At 43.4% G+C, this 16,417-nt stretch overlaps 1 protein-coding gene across 1 annotated transcript in view; it reads right to left on the bottom strand.

Moving 5' to 3' along the window:
- Window positions 1-16,133, bottom strand: part of LOC306930030 (integrin alpha-2-like) — a gene marked incomplete at both ends in the record, with an annotated part of 22,981 nt that extends 6,848 nt beyond the window's left edge. The window contains 15 exons of the mRNA XM_079510769.1: window positions 527-633; window positions 725-852; window positions 3,102-3,238; window positions 3,497-3,627; window positions 4,218-4,421; window positions 5,637-5,780; window positions 7,336-7,481; window positions 8,192-8,207; window positions 8,360-8,433; window positions 9,449-9,629; window positions 10,321-10,477; window positions 11,869-12,026; window positions 13,441-13,568; window positions 15,198-15,307; window positions 16,072-16,133. Of these exons, the coding sequence (XP_079366895.1) occupies window positions 527-633; window positions 725-852; window positions 3,102-3,238; window positions 3,497-3,627; window positions 4,218-4,421; window positions 5,637-5,780; window positions 7,336-7,481; window positions 8,192-8,207; window positions 8,360-8,433; window positions 9,449-9,629; window positions 10,321-10,477; window positions 11,869-12,026; window positions 13,441-13,568; window positions 15,198-15,307; window positions 16,072-16,133 (1,883 nt within the window). The remainder of the gene's footprint in view (window positions 1-526; window positions 634-724; window positions 853-3,101; window positions 3,239-3,496; window positions 3,628-4,217; window positions 4,422-5,636; window positions 5,781-7,335; window positions 7,482-8,191; window positions 8,208-8,359; window positions 8,434-9,448; window positions 9,630-10,320; window positions 10,478-11,868; window positions 12,027-13,440; window positions 13,569-15,197; window positions 15,308-16,071) is intronic.
- Between the last annotated feature and the right edge of the window lie 284 nt (window positions 16,134-16,417).

Raw genomic sequence — 16,417 nt, 5'->3', positions numbered from 1 at the left:
ATCTTCTAAATAGTACCATTGTAGTGCTTACCTAGGTTTGACTCGGATAGACAAGTCACACGTGCACACGTCATCATCCGACCCATCACAATCCTTTGCAAACGGAACCTGGGGTGTGTGTGTGGGGTGTGTGTGTGGGGGGGGGGGGGGGGGGGGGGGGGGGTGCACCATTAGTTGCAAGTCATTTAATGCAATTAGTAGTAGCAGCAGTACTGTTTTTTTATGTATTGTTTGTTTCCCTGAAGAAGGCAACTTGTTGCCGAAACGTTGGAAAAATTAAAATTTGATGGCATCGTGACTACGAGCTGTGCGGCCTCTCTCCTTTCTCAGTCAATGTATTGTTTGTTTAACTGGTATTCTAGTTTCAATGTACAGATTATTATTTAATATTTTGATCATATTTTGTTCAAAGTTTACTGAGGGCTGAGGCACTGCTTACTAAGACACTCTGGGTAAGAACGTTTGATAAATGCATACATTGTAAATTGTACTAGTATAGCACTAGCTTACTTGAAAGTTCCAGGACTTTGTACTGTAGTGGTCTAGAACTGGACTGGATTCTGAACTGGACTGGATTCCTGGCTGAGAGACTGTGACATTGAGGGACAGAGGAAGGAAAGACTCTGGATGTTTCTAAGAGAGGAGATGACAAATGAGTGTTAAACAAAACATGAAGACAAAACCTAGAAGCCTCTCTCTCTCTCTCTCTCTCTCTCTCACTCACTTGTGCGTAGACAGTGTGGGTGTGGCAGACGGGCATCCCGTTCTCCAGATGAACCTGCACCTCCTGCTGCCGTCCGTCCTCCCCGTCCAATGTCCCTCTGCTGTCCACCGTTATATTACACCATAATACTGAGACAGACAGACAGACAGACAGACAGACAGAGAGTTAGGCCCAGTTCCAATGTCCCCCCTCACAGATTTGTTTACATAGACACTTAATAATACTTTTATTCAGGTTCCATGTAAACAGTTGGGTATGAATCTCTGTTCGGAATGAATTCATTCTGAATATAAATTGTCCATGTAAACGCAGCGACGTCTGTTCACGTGAAGTCCGTGAGCTTGAAGGCTGTCCCTTCACTAGCCTGGTAAACCACTCCCGCTTTGTGGCCGTGATACGTCACTGACTTCACCGCCGCGTTTTCAACCCAGCTTTGTGTGACTACTGGCCAATCACAGCAGGGCTTTCCGAGAACTGTGGTGAGCCCGGAACGCTCGCTCTTCCTTTAGTTTCCCCACCTCTCTCTATCCGTGTGTATGTGTCTCACTCGGACACACGATATTCACTGCAACACAGACACGTGGCGTTAAACGTGAAACATAGTCTTGCCAACACCATAACGTAGCCTTGGGAAGTCAAGACTCACCCAACGACACGTAAACTGTCTTTCAGTGGGTTGTTGGGTTCTCTCAAGGCTCACCAGCGTGGCAAGAGATTCTACCTGAAGCATACTGGGAAGGAACACCAACCGATCTACACCAGAGAAAAGGCTTTGCTCTGTATCAAGTGTGACAAGTGTTTGCGTCGGTCAAGACATCTTAGGAAACACCAGCGTATCCACACTGGAGAAAAACCCTTCCACTGTGACCAGTGTGACAGGAGTTTCATTGAGTCAGGAGGTCTTACGAAACAGCAGCGTATCCACACTGGAGAAAAACCCTTCCACTGTGACCAGTGTGACAAGAGTTTCATTTAAGGTGGCCTTACACTAGCCGATAATCGGGCATTTTTGACGCTCGGGGGGTGCCCGACTCAATCGGGCACCCCCCGCGCGCGATCGGGATCGGCCCGATCAACATCAAGAATGTTTGATATTTGCTCGGCCCCCGCTCCGATTATCCTGTAGTGTGTGGTGCTGTCAGATTTCAAATGCCCGATTATCGGCTAGTGTAAGGCCACCTTTAGTCAGGAGGTCTTACGAAACAGCAGCGTATCCACACTGGAGAAAAACCCTTCCACTGTGACCAGTGTGACAGGAGTTTCATTGAGCCAGGAGGTCTTACGAAATAGCAGCGTATTCACACTGGAGAAAAACCCTTCCACTGTGACCAGTGTGACAGGAGTTTCATTGAGTCAGGAGGTCTTACGAAACAGCAGCGTATTCACACTGGAGAAAAACCTTTCCACTGTCAACATTGTGACAAGAGCTTCAGTTTCCTATGCGAGGTTACCGGAGAAAGACCTTTCCATTGTCGACACTGTGGCAAGAGCTTCAATAAGACAGAACATCTGAAGTCACACCAGCGTCTCCACACCGGAGAAAAACCTTCCCATTGTCGACACTGTGGCAAGAGCTTCAATCAGTCAGATCAACTGAAGTCACACCAGCGTCTCCACGTTGGAGAAAACTAGGCTTTTTATCGGTTAGAAAGGCCAAACATACATAAATGTAAGAAGAGGCTCAACCAGTGCACCAAAACATGTCCTAAAACATGCATCTTCAGACGGATCCAGCACAGAATGCCACAACTTATCTTTCCCCGGCTAATTTGGCTACTTCAAACTGAGGGATCCAGAGGTGCTCCGCAAGGCCAGTCAAGTCAAGTCAAATGTATTTCTAATGTATAGCACATTTTAAAACAACAGCAGTTGAACCAAGGTGCTTTGCAAAAGACAAGAGCAACATAGACAGTATATTCACAAAGCAATAATAAAGGCATACAACACAGTAAGAAACACTCGTGTGAAGTGAGGGGCGCCTCGATGACGTCTTACATGGTCAAAGTCCACAGGCAAAACATTACATCGTAACTACCTACCCTAAACAAATAATAAAGTTGGGAATGCAGCCCCACCCGGGTTATGCAATACCTGGTGTCAAGAGTACTGTCACTGTCTGTCTGACTGTGTCCCTTTTGTGCCCATATATGGATGTCTCCATACTGTATCTGTCTATCTGTCTTCTTATCCTCTGCATCTGTCCGTCCATCCGCCTCATATGGGCATTTAATTTGGATACACAAACGCAATGACTACAATAAATTAGGCCAGAAGTCCAGAGGACTACAATAAATTACCCAGAGGTCCAGAGGACTACATTACCTAGAGGTCCAGAGGACTACATTACCCAGAGGTCCAGAGGACTACAATAAATTACCCAGAGGTCCAGAAGCGGTGGATGGTCTGAATGTGGTGGTCAAACACACGGTCGCCATGGAGACCGAACGGTCACTCAAGCTCAGCCTCTGGGGGTCGAAGGTCATGGTGGCCGTTACTACAGCAACAGGCCTTGACCTATCAGGAGAACAGAAAGGTTGTTGTGTTACCAGATGGAGGACGACTACATAGAATGATGTTACTAGTAGCTACTACCCCTAGCTAGTACAACTAGTAGCTACTACCGCTAGCTAGTACAACTAGTAGCTACTACCGCTAGCTAGTACAACTAGTAGCTACTACCACTAGCTAGCTAGTACAACTAGTACTGTAGACACTGCATCTGCTACAGAACCTGTCAAACAGGAAGTAGTCAAACAGGAAGTGGTGTTTTACCAGAGGTTGACCACTTTCCCATAAGCCCCTACAGTGATGTCATTGATCAGGTCACCGTTGAGGTCAAAGGTCGTGTCCAGTGAGCGTCCAAAGTACATCAACCCGGAGTCCAGCGTGGAACCTCTGATTTTCTGCAGAAAAAAACACCACAAAATAATTTATCTTCCCACTGAAAGTACACCATGTACAGTTGCCAACCATTATTTTGACTAAGCTTGAAATTGGGGAGAAAAAAGGGGTGAAAAGTAGCTTGGGAAGCCTTCCTCTTCGGGTTTATGAACCGGTCGGGAGCGGACGGTATCTTACGTCATGTTGTAGTCACTGATTTGTAGTCATCAGGCAGGAAACGACAACCGGAATAAGAACTAATAATTCCCTGCGATAAAATCCTTCATGCAGAGTAGTTTAGCTGATTTTTAAAATGGGCTTAAATGTGAGTGTACTTTCCAGAGACTATTTAGCGTCTGTAAACCTTTGTTATCCCACAGGGAAATTAAATTTTATTGGGTAGGCCCTAAAATTATGATAACAGGGAATTATTTTGGGTAGTTCTTATTCCGGTTGTGGTTTCCTGCCTGATGACTACAACATGACGTAAGTTACCAACTTACCATCCACTCCCGACCGGATCACACAGTGATTCATTAACACAGACCAGGCTTTCCTCCGCGGTGGAAAGCCTGGTGATGGCGAGGTTAGGTAAAAAGCACCCCAAAACCACCTGTGAGTACTGCGTCCTCAGAGTACTGTTGCATCCGTTGTAAATGTAGATGACTCCCTTGTTGTCTTCCTCCAGAGGGGCTCCGACCACCACATCGGTGTACCCGTCCAGGTCCAGGTCCCCGGCACCGGCCAGTGCCTGCCCAAAACCAGAGTTCTCTGCTGGGGAAGGGCCAGAGAGGAACCCCCTGTCTGTCAGCACTCCCTGGAGGTTGAGGATAGGAGATACTATTAGCATTGATATTTGAGATGCATCCTAAAATCATTCACGCTCAGGATACCAACCAGGCTGCTGGAAATGAGGTATCAGGGCGTGATGCTCTGCTGGTTGCAGAAGAGTTTACATGTGCCATTTATCTCAATGGGTATTTCACTGGACTTCACACACAGTTTAAAGTCTTCTTTTAATTATCATGACTTGTACAGGCCGGTCGAGCTCTAGCGCCACGAAAAAAATACAATGAATGAGTGAGTGAATGAATGAATGAATGAATGAATGAATGAATGAATGAATGAATGATGTGTAATGCATAAACCTGTGTCCTCTGGAGTCTAGAATGATGTTACCATATGTGCGCGTCGCTGTTTGATGACGTTGCACATAGAGTGGTCCTGATGGGCAAAAGAGGTGGCTGAAATGTGCCTGAATAATGCGTTTTATATATGTGAAGACATTGAGGGTGGGATAATGAGCCTAAAACCTTGGCAGACACCACATCGACCCTATTCTGATTCTGGAAGTTGGATATGCGGGAAATTATGGTACCATTCATTTTAAAATTGATGATAAAGTAGGCCCAGCCAGTGCGGTATGCTTCTAGGGTTTCTACCGGTTAGAGTGAAGACCGTCCCTCGCTGCCCTTCCAGCCAATAGCATTTGTTTGCGGTTGCTTTACGGGACCGGATGTTCCAAGACAGTGGATTTGAATTAAGGTCTGTAGAATCCAATGGGTTCCATTTTCTATGATATGAACGCTATGAGGCTTGCTAAAGGACATATAGGTAGACTAGTGCTAATGAGGCTAGCATTAGCCTACCTTGCTAAAGGACATGGTAGAACAGTGCTAAGGTGGAGGCTCACATTACTAAAGGACAGCCTGCGCACGGTGCTGTTGGGTGAAATCAGCCCTTATTAGCGCCTTCTTTCAGAAATACGGGGAGGGGTGGGGCGAGGCAAGGACAGCATGCAGGTAACAGTGTTAATGAGGCTAACATCACCTTGCTAAAGGAGTAAAAGACAGCAGGTAGAATAGATAGATAATGAGGCTAACATCACCTTGCTAAAGGACATCAGGTAGATTAGTGCTAATGAGGCGAACATCACCTTGCTAAAGAACATCAGGTAGAACAGTGCTAATGAGGCTAACATCACCTTGCTAAAGAACATCAGGTAGATTAGTGCTAATGAGGCTAACATCACCTTGCTAACGGACAGCAGGTAGACTCGTCCTGTTTGTTTCTTCAGGGGACTCATGAAGTTTTGTGCAGAGACCAGTAGCAGGTCTGACGTCCCGTCACCGTCCACGTCCAGAGAACACAGGACACCGCCGTAGTATGACCCCAACTACACACACACACACACACACACACACACACACACACAGCAGGCTTGTGAATCTCTCTATATGAGGGAGATTTGATACGCATCCTGATACGATACATTAACGACACATTGGAGCCCTATAGCTGCCAATACGATGTGATACGATTCACCCCTGTTCATGACGCAATTTGACAATTTCACGACGATTTCATGAGCTTGAATTTATGAGCTTTCATTTCCTAAAACACACTAAAAATGTATTCCCAACTATAGGGTTGGGATCCGGATCCACCATCGAGGAACCCGAATCGGTTCCATCCATTTGGAACTGTTTCTGGAACTGGTTTTATCACACACTGTCAGAGCTGGTATGTAGACAATAGAGGGTATGCGCGTGACATCATCATCATACCCGGAAGTTATGCGGGAACGCCTACTGAGTGGCACAAAACTACTTTCTGGCCTTGACAGCCCATACATCCAAACAGAAAAGTCATTTCTGATTGCATTAAAAGACGTTCAATGACATTAAACTCACTTTGCCACTCGATTTGCCACTCGATTTCCCATATACTTTATGCATGCGCATACCCTCTATACCGGTGTTTCTAAAAGTGTTTTATTTCAAGGACCACTACAACTCAAAACAAACAGCAGCTGGCGTCAAACACCAGCTCCTTCAGAAAAACCAAGGAGCTGGTGTTTGACGCCAGGCGGAGCAAGAGGAGGACCCCAGCACCCATCACCATCCAGGGGGAGGAGGTGGAGATTGTGGACTCCTTTTGGAATCGTTAAAAAGGGAATTGCGAAAGCCCAAACTGCACCAATGATTCACCACGCAACTCCTTGCAACATGCAACTATTTGCAACTATACTTGCAATCATTATCCTCAATGTCAGTTGCAAGGAGTTGCAATGGTGTGGTTGACCTTGTTGCAAGGAGTTGCAACTACTTGTGACTATTTGCAAGGAGTTGCAACTGGTGTGGTTTGGTTTTAAGGAACCGGAATCGCAACTTATAGAATTCTGGGAGAGAAAAAAAAATAAACGTTTATTGAAGAACATTTCAATTACTAATTATATACTAAATTGCTATTAACTTAAAATTGTATGATTTGTACTGATTGTATACCAGTCCCAGCATGCTGTTTTTGATATTTCATATAGACTCTCCTATATGTGTGTGGCTGTGTCCCTGGGTCTGTCCGTCCCTGTGTCCCTGGCTGTGTCTGTCTGTCTGTCCCTGTGTCCCTGGCTGTGTCTGTCTGTCTGTCTGTCCCTGTGTCCCTGGCTGTGTCCGAGCACAAAAATAGCGTCACTGGGTGTCACAGTGTCACTGTTGCACAGCCTAACACACAGACACACACAGGCCAGGGAGGAGGGCTTGTACAGTACAGTACAGTACAGTACAGTACAGTACAGTACAGTACAGTACAGTACAGTACAGTACAGTACAGTACAGTACAGTACAGTACAGTACAGTACCACTCACTTCAGACGGGTCTGATTTTTAAGTTTTCTTCGGTCCAGAAGAGGTTGGGAAGGACACTGTGCTATTGTTCATAATTGTCATCACCTGTTCTCCTCGGTGTGAACCCAGGACGTCAGGGAGCCCCCTGCTGTTCAGAGTGTAGACCACCACCTGCCCCTTGTGGTTAGAGCGTGGCGCGCCAGCTACAAAGTACTCCTCCACACCGTCGTACAGAGTAGTGACCGAGTACCCTGCACACACACACACACACGCACGCACGCACACACACGCACACACTTCAGACATTAGTCAGAAGCATTGAAGTACAACAAATCACCATGCATAGTCAAACAGAGGCAAGTGGTAGTAGTACTAGTAGCAATAGTAGTAGAAGTACTAATAGTAGTAGTAGTAGTATGGTAGCAATAGTAGTAGAAGTACTAATAGTAGTAGTAGTAGTATGGTAGCAATAGTAGTAGAAGTAGTAATAGTAATAGTAGTAGAAGTAGTAGCAATAGTAGTAGAAGTAGTAATAGTAGTAGTAGCAATAGTAGTAGAAGTAGTAATAGTCGTAGTAGTATGGTAGCAATAGTAGTAGAAGTAGTAATAGTAATAGTAGTAGTAGTAGTAGTAGCAATAGTAGTAGAAGTAGTAATAGTAGTAGTAGTAGTAGTAGTAGCAATAGTAGTAGTAATAGTAGTAGTAGTAGTAGCAATAGTAGTAGAAGTAGTAATAGTAGTTGTAGTAGTAATAGTAGTAGTAGTATAGTAGCAGTAGTAGTAGAAGTAGTAATAGTAGTAGTAGTATAGTAGCAATAGTAGTAGAAGGCTAGTAGTACCTAGATATGAGCTATCATCTCTTTCTTGCAGTATTTCTGCAAAAGAACCTTCGGGAAAAATGATGGTCTTGTTTGCAGTTTGATGGACCACCGTTCCACTCCAATCATATGCACCCACAGCACCGAACAACCATGTGTCCTGGGAAGAGTGAAATGCACACATTATACATTAATTTCTCTGTCTGTCTGTCTGTCTGTCTGTCAGTCTGTCTGTCTGTCTGTCTGTCTGTCTGTCTGTCTGCTTGTCTGCCTGTCTGTCTGTCTGTCGGTCGGTCGGTCGGTCGGTCGTACCTTGTCTCTGGTCTGATGAGCGCTGAATCCAACTTGTGACATCTCCATCTTGAACCGCAGGCCCTCTCCAGTACCTGCACGTTTGACATGACAAGTGATATTACTGTATGCACTCAATAACAATGATATAACATGAAATATGACATGACATGACATGATTTGATAGGCTAGTATAGTATAGTAAGCATAACGTATTGAAACATGGAAACACTCTCTAGGTACCTAAGTAGGTACCTAGAGAGTAGTACTAAGTACAGAACTTTGAGACGTTAACGCGATTGGCTGCAAACAGACGGTATAAGTTCAATAATATTAGCTGATAATAAGCCACATTTAGCTAATTCAGAAGACAATGGCTAAAATATATCAAAATGTGCTGTCAAGGCCTGGGCCGCGGCTGAGCCGGTAATCCAGCCTGACGGCGTGTCGCGGGTTCGAGTCCCGAGCCCGTCGGCCTTCCCCTTAAGAGTATATAGAGACATCACCGGATTTCTCCTCCCATCCACTTGCTCAAAAGCGCATGAGGCGATTTCACGCCCCAATAACATGAACGCGCTGGCCGTTGACTCTCATTGCATTACTATCATCATCACGTATGAAACATAGCGTTCACGTGTCATGGGCCCAATAACATGAACGTGCGCAATGATAGTCAACGGCCCAGCGCTGGCTCGAGCTGCAATACCAAATTCGGCCACTATGTCCATTTCGCCTCAGGGTTTCCTCCCGGTGCCGTCTCTATTAACCCATTTTGGGCGGGAACCCCTTTTGGTGTTAGCATTATGTTATGCTTTAGCTATTGAAAAATAGCAGCGCCACTACGAGCTTGTAGGTCTGCTATTTTTGAAAAATCGAAGAACCACTGACATAGAAACATAGCTTTTTCAGAAAACTGTCAGGATGTAGAAGACATTTTTAGAATCTGATCTCAGGTCAAAATGGGTATTCTAAGGTCTTCCCCCCATCTCTCTCCCCATTTCCTGTCTAATTACTTAATTATTAAAATAATTATTAAGAATTATTAAAAGAATGTGCTGTCAAACACTGGTCACAAATGTACAAGTTACTTTCCAGAGGACTAACACAGACCCTCTATGTTGTTTTCTGCATGTGTGGAGATCCTGTCTCCCAGGGTCGCTGCGATCTCCACCAGAGCATTCTCGTCGGCCACGTTGAAGACGTATAGCTCGCTCGGCACGCTGGCGATGGACTTGATCTCTGCGATCAGGTCGGACGTATCCAGACTGTTACGAATATAGTAGCCGAGGACCTGGAATGGACATTTTTTTAATAGCAATGCATTAATGTATTGAATTTTAGACAAAAAAAAACAAAAACATAAACAAAACAAAACAAAACAATAAATAAAAATAAATACATAAACAAAACAAAACAATTAAAAGATTTTCCAGATATGTTCACAAATATTGATAATTGTGAAAATAGCCGATGCATGCAACATGTTATGAGCTTGTAGATCTGCTATTTTCACTATGTTTGGAATATGGCTCAAGTGGATAATTCAAAATGTACTTTGTTTCCCTTCATAGAAATGTAGTGGAGTAAAAAAATACAAAAAAAACTATCTTTGAAATGTAGAGTGGAGTGAAAGCCATACAGTAAGTATCCAAAAATACAAATTCTCCACACATACTCAAAAAAATCACACCCGTGTGAACTGAGTGGTGTAAGGTCTTATATAGTCTGTCTGACGTAATGAAATCATGTCTGACGTAATGAAATCACACCCGGGTGAACAGGGTGAACATAGCAACCATGCTCATTTTTTCTGCACAGACTAACAAAGCCAGTTGTATCACACCCGGGTGAACAGGGTGAACATAGCAACCATGCTCATTTTTTCTGCACTAACAAAGCCAGTTGTACTTATAGTGAATGTCTGCCTCTAACTAGGTGTAGTACAGTAGTAATCGTTGAATAATATTATCTGCAGTACTCACAGCGATGCCGAAGCGAGTGATGCCGTCCTGCTCGCTCAGTTTGATGACATCGTTCTCATCACGCAAGTGCACGTCATGTGAAAAGCCATCGGTGACGACCACCATCACCTTGGTGGCGCCCGGCCGCCCGCCATGCTCACGCCGGAACGCCTCCTCTCTGTCGAATGAATGAGTATAAAGTAGGTAAATAGTTTACTATGAAACCCTGCCTATATCCGTGTGTTAGTCACGCCTCCATATATGGTCACGACTCGTGACATCACGCCTCCATATATGGTCACGCCTCGTGACATCACGCCTCCATATATGGTCACGCCTCGTGACATCACGCCTCCATATATGGTCACGCCTCGTGACGTCACGCCTTGTGACACGCCATGCCACCACATATGGCCATCTCCATATATGAAGATCACGACACTGACCTCATCTAACCCTGGATAACCATGCATGGAGAAGACTGGATCATCACCTAGATCTGCATATATGGAGCCGACAAGCAACTCTACATCTGACCTCAAACCTCAAACTCTTAGATCTCCATATATGGAGCTGACCTGTTCTGACCATTCCATGTTGATCCTCCCCACCCGTCCTTCCTGTTCTGACATTCCATTATGTTGATCTGACCTCATCAAACCCTGTACACTCAAGACACGCTCCATAGTATACAGAATTCCATCCATATGTTGATCTGACCCCCCCAACGCCAACGCTCGCCCAGCAGTCTGCCGTCACCTATAGGTGGATGCGTGTACACTTCCATCTCGCCCTCAGGGCGTCTTATACTGGTAATAATAACAACAATGCCTCGGAAGGAAGGAAGGAAGGAAGGAAGGAAGGTATTGATTGATTGAATATTTTATTAGACAATAAGAAAAAAATCACACCCGTGTGAACTGAGTGGTGTAAGGTCTTATATAGACTGATCAGCTGTGGTCTGACGTAATGTCTGACGTAATGAAATCACACCCGTGTGAACTGGGTGACCATAGCAACCATGCTCATTTTTTGGTACGAACAGACAGACAGACAAACTAACAAAGCCAGTTGTAGGAGTGGTTTACACCACTCAAAAATGCAAACAGCACAATGTACAGTTAGGCATTTTTGGTCCAAAGGGATTTCCGAAGAAAGACCTTGCTGTCTTGTTTCCATTCGGGTCCCATGCACTCACACACATATAGTCATGAACAATAATCTAAAACAGTAATTTGTCACCTCCTCTCCCTCTAACCTGCTGACAGGTGAAATTTTAGGTCTGTTTTAAAGGAGGCCAGTGATTTGCTTGTTTTAAGGGAAGGGGGAGGGCATTCCACACCTGAATAGCATTGCTGCGGAAGGTGAATTTACCCATATTTGTTTTGTAAGTGGGCGGCACCAGATCATTGTTTACGCTACCTCTAGTTTTGTGGCTGTGGGTGTCGCTCACTTTTTTTAAAGTAATTAGTCAAGTAAATGGGCACTGAGGGCATGGAGGGCATAGCTGCATGTACAATGCTGAATGTCAGACCCATTTTCAATTGTTTGAAAATTGTTTGAAAAAACCTTGCATATGTGATGGCTCCGAATGTGTTTGTCTCCCTGCCCTTGGTCTCGTCCAGCTGAGTGATGGCTGCCACGGCCTCCAACAACGACTCTCTGGACCGATGCCTGTTGAGATGAAACTCCACGCTGGGCTCGCTGTTATATTGGATTATACAGACCTAGGAAAAATAATCAACCAATCACATCATCATGTGTAATGACAAAAAACAACATCATCCAATAATATTGGATGATACTGACCTGTGAATATAACCAATCATAATGGATTATAGTTATACTGGCCTGACTATTTGCTGGTCCACTAGTAACTAACTAGTTGGTCCACTCGTAAACTACCTGAGTGTTTGCTGGTCCACTAGTAACTACTGTAACTACCTGAGTGTTTGCTGGTCCACTACAATTTAGGCATTTAGCAGACGCTCTTAATCCAGAGCGATTTACATTAAGCAATAACAAAAAGCATGGCATACATCACATATATAAAAAGTAGTTATCATGAAACATGCGTAAGCTAAGAACGTAACAGTGGAGTATCTATGTAAACTATACATACTATACTATATTATATATTATACATTTGTACTATAAAGTGCTATGACTACATAAAATGCAATTCTAGTGCTGTCTACGTAACATGCTATAAGTCTGTTTAAAATACTATCTAAGTCTACATAAAGTGCTATATTTAAAATACTATCTAAGTCAGGCTGGGCAACTGGCGGCCCGGGGGCCACATGCGGCCCCCACCTTCACTTAATGCGGCCCTCAGGTTAATGTCAGAATACTGATATAATATTGGTTTCAGCTGTTTACAATTCCACAACATGCAAGCATGACCCGCTTTAATTACTTCAGTCTAAATTAGTAGCTCATTGCTCAACACAAGTATAATTAAAAGGCATTTGAAATTACATAAAAATGTTAATTTTCAGGATTCCAATTCAAAAATTGTAAAAAATAATTCAACATTTCAATTTGATTTCGAATATAGCAAAAATAGCCGATCTACAAGCTCAAAACGCGTCACAGCGCGACGCGTTTTGAGCTTGTAGATCGGCTATTTTTGCGACGACAGTAATATATGGCCCTAGGGAGTGAGTGTGGAAATATAGTGGCCCTCTCCATCGTCAAAGTTGCCCACCCCTGATCTAAGTCTACATAAAGTGCTATCTAAGGGGCTAGTGCTACGGGCCATGGTGGAGTCTGAAGAGGTGGGTTTTCAGACTACGGCGGAAAATTGGGAGTGAGGCTGCAGTTCTGATTGTGATGGGGAGTGCATTCCATAGTTTTGGAGCCAGAAGGGAGAAGAGTTTGGGACGTGTGGAGCGTTGTCCCGGCGTTTTTACTGAAGGTACTTCCAGCTTCCCTGCGTTGGGAAGCTAGTAACTACTGTGACTACCTGAGTGTTTGCTGGTCCACTAGTAATAATAATAATAATAAAACTTTATTTGTATAGCACCTTTCATGACATGAAATGCAGCTCAAAGTGCTTTACAGAGCAATGGAGAAAAAAAGAAAAGAAAAGCAAGGCATAAACATTAAAAAACAAGAGCAGTAGCCTACTGTGACTACCTGAGTGTTTGCTGGTCCGATGTCCATGGTTTCTATGAGTCTGTGCAGGAAGGTTGTTACTGGTTTCCAGGGCTCTATGCTGTTGGAGCCGTCTAGCACGATGACAATGTCTACGGGACCTCCACATGCTGACAGACAGACAGACAGACAGCCAGACAGACAGACAGACAGACAGACAGACAGACAGACAGACAGACAGACAGACAGACAGACAGACAGACAGAAAGACAGCCAGACAGACAGACAGACAGACAGACAGACAGACAGACAGACAGAATTTCAGAAAAACACAAAACATAAATCGGAGATTTTTTTTACTTCAAAGGGAGAGCGGAGAGGTGACGATCTGCGTTCACACTGGCAATCATTACCATCGTCTATTATTACCCTCCCTGATACAACAGCAGTGACACAGAAATGTTTGTGGGGAGGACTGAATGATGAATGATGATGATGAATTCCTGTTCTGTCTATAGAAGTGTCTATTTGTACGTCTCTAAATGTTTTGATGATTTGAACATGGTGGACCCTATTGGAAACAAGTGTAATGCTTAATTGGGTCGTCCACTCACAGTTAACAGCCTTTGTATTGAGTTTGTGCTTGAAATGTACTGTAATTCTGCAAACTGTTAATAAATTCTTCAATCAATCAAAAAAAAACTTGTTTTCTTACTTTGAAGGTCCGGCACGATGGCAGGACGTGCGTTGTCCTTAGCGCAGACACCAGGCAGGAAGTACTGACTTCCACACTGCTGAGCCCACAGTGGAGCACATGCCTGTTTCAAAATAAAATGTTACAAAATGCACATTTCAGAACACAAACTGCCTGCACAACTGCCTGTCAAAGTAAAGTAAAATAGCACATATCAAACGCGTTGTGAGTTCAAAGATCTGCTATTTTCACTCATTTGGATCCCAGGGAATTCAGGGGTCTCAAGCAAGAAGGTTTGAGAACCACCAATTTAAGATTTATACATGATCTTTTTTTGTAATTGTTGATGATTAGTTTTAAAAATGTCAATTAAATTAAAGGAAATGTGAAAGATTCACTGAAGAATAACATTATAGCTTGTATTTATAAATTATAGTTAGCAGTGGTGGCGACAGCAATAGCAGTCATCACTAATGAATTGATTACAATTGAGTACCTTTTAGCATGACTTTATTACATGTATCGTTAACAAACTTTGTTCAACCAATCAATCAAACTCGCCATAAAATGTCCATCAGAGCTTCGTGTTAAAGTCAGTCCTAAACTCATATTAACGTTGACATTTCTCACTTCAGGAAAACCGATGGATTCTGAAACATACAAAAACAGAAACATATTCATAATACCGCTAGTTAGGCATGTAATTTACGATACGATTCGAATCACCATACTAGGTTCACAATGCGATTTTAAATACAAAATCATTTTCCAGACAAATTACGAAAAAAGCTTTTTATTATTATTATTTCTCTCACGCAAATCCAGTACTCTATTTTTTCTTCCAGTAATCTTCTCTCATTCTCTTTTCAATACAGTAGCAAATCCTTTTTGTTTAATCAATTCTCTTACAAAGAGAGAAAATGCTGTATTATTTTCTCCTTTTTGCTGTTTTGCATCAAATTCAAATTGCGATTTATTTGTGATTTAAACCAGTCACCAGTTTGAATGGATTTTATCGTTACATGTCTACCAGTAGTACTGATGTTAGTAATGGTGGCAAATTTACTCCAAACGTATTATTCAAAGGACGGGTGAACAACCGCACCTGGGAGGCGGAGCTTGTCACAGGCGGAACCCGGGGATGTGATGTCACAGCGGAAGACGTCCCCCTTCCTGTTGCCGGGGTAACCACTCCACGGGGAGCCAATCACAATCCTGAATACACAACCCAATATGTATGGAAAAAAAGTTGGGGATGTACAATAATGAATCGGTCATCATATTGGTATCGGCAATATCTGCATTATAAATGTGATACCGGATATGAAAATAACATATAGGTTTTAGCCAATATATTAATATAGGTGGTAATATATTGAGAAAGGAACCATGTGTGGGCCTTTAATGTAATAATAAGCATACCCGTCTGAATTGAGTGGTGCTGTGCTGTAGGCCTACTCGTACTGTACTCTCACTGTACTGTGCTTGTACTGTACTGGTACTGTACACACACTGTACTGTACTCGTACTGTACTCTAAAGGTCTCCACACACCGGGCGCGAATCGGATGCGAATTCGGATTTTTAGCGGCGTTTCTCCATCGGTTTTCCGAAAAACGCGGCCGGTGTGCAACCACCTTTACTGTACTGTACTTGTACTGTACTGGTACTGTGCCACACTGTACTGTACTCGTCCTGTAGTGTACTCGTACTATACTGAGTCGTACTGCAGGGTATATGGTACTAAAAACTCAGCTTCCCTGTACTGGTGATACACTGAAATAATATTATTTCAATGACAGATGTAATCACTACGACCACAAATGTCCCAAGAAACTATCTAGCCTAGCCACCGAGTCTGTGTGTGTGTGTGTGTGTGTGTGTGTGTGTGTGTGTGTGTGTGTGTGTGTGTGTGTGTGTGTGTGTGTGTGTGTGTGTGTGTGTGTGCGAGCGAGACCTTTGGTCAGACAGTTGTTGTACTTGGTATCCAAACTGCTGTTCTTTGGAGCCGACAAACTGCTTTGATCCTGAGGTGGCAACATTGTAACTTACTACACCTATGAGAGAGAGAGAGAGAGAGAGAGCGAGAGAGAGAGAGAGAGAGAGAGAGTAAATTGATTAATTAATTGAATGAAATGTAAATGTTTATTATTATATTTTCATTCATTCATTCATTCAAACCTTTATTTATTCTCAAAAGACATTGAGGTCATCCTCATTTGTCGTCGAGATAATATCAATATAACATAAGATAATTCAATATTTCAAAGCAATAAACAAAAACAAAAACAGAACAGAACAGTAGTAGTAGCGTGACGTAGCACGT

The sequence above is a fragment of the Electrona antarctica genome (genome assembly GCF_951216825.1).
Source record: "Electrona antarctica genome assembly, chromosome: 9".
In the NCBI taxonomy this organism is placed as follows: Eukaryota; Metazoa; Chordata; class Actinopteri; order Myctophiformes; family Myctophidae; genus Electrona; species Electrona antarctica.
This window is presented reverse-complemented; position numbering and strand designations above follow the sequence as displayed.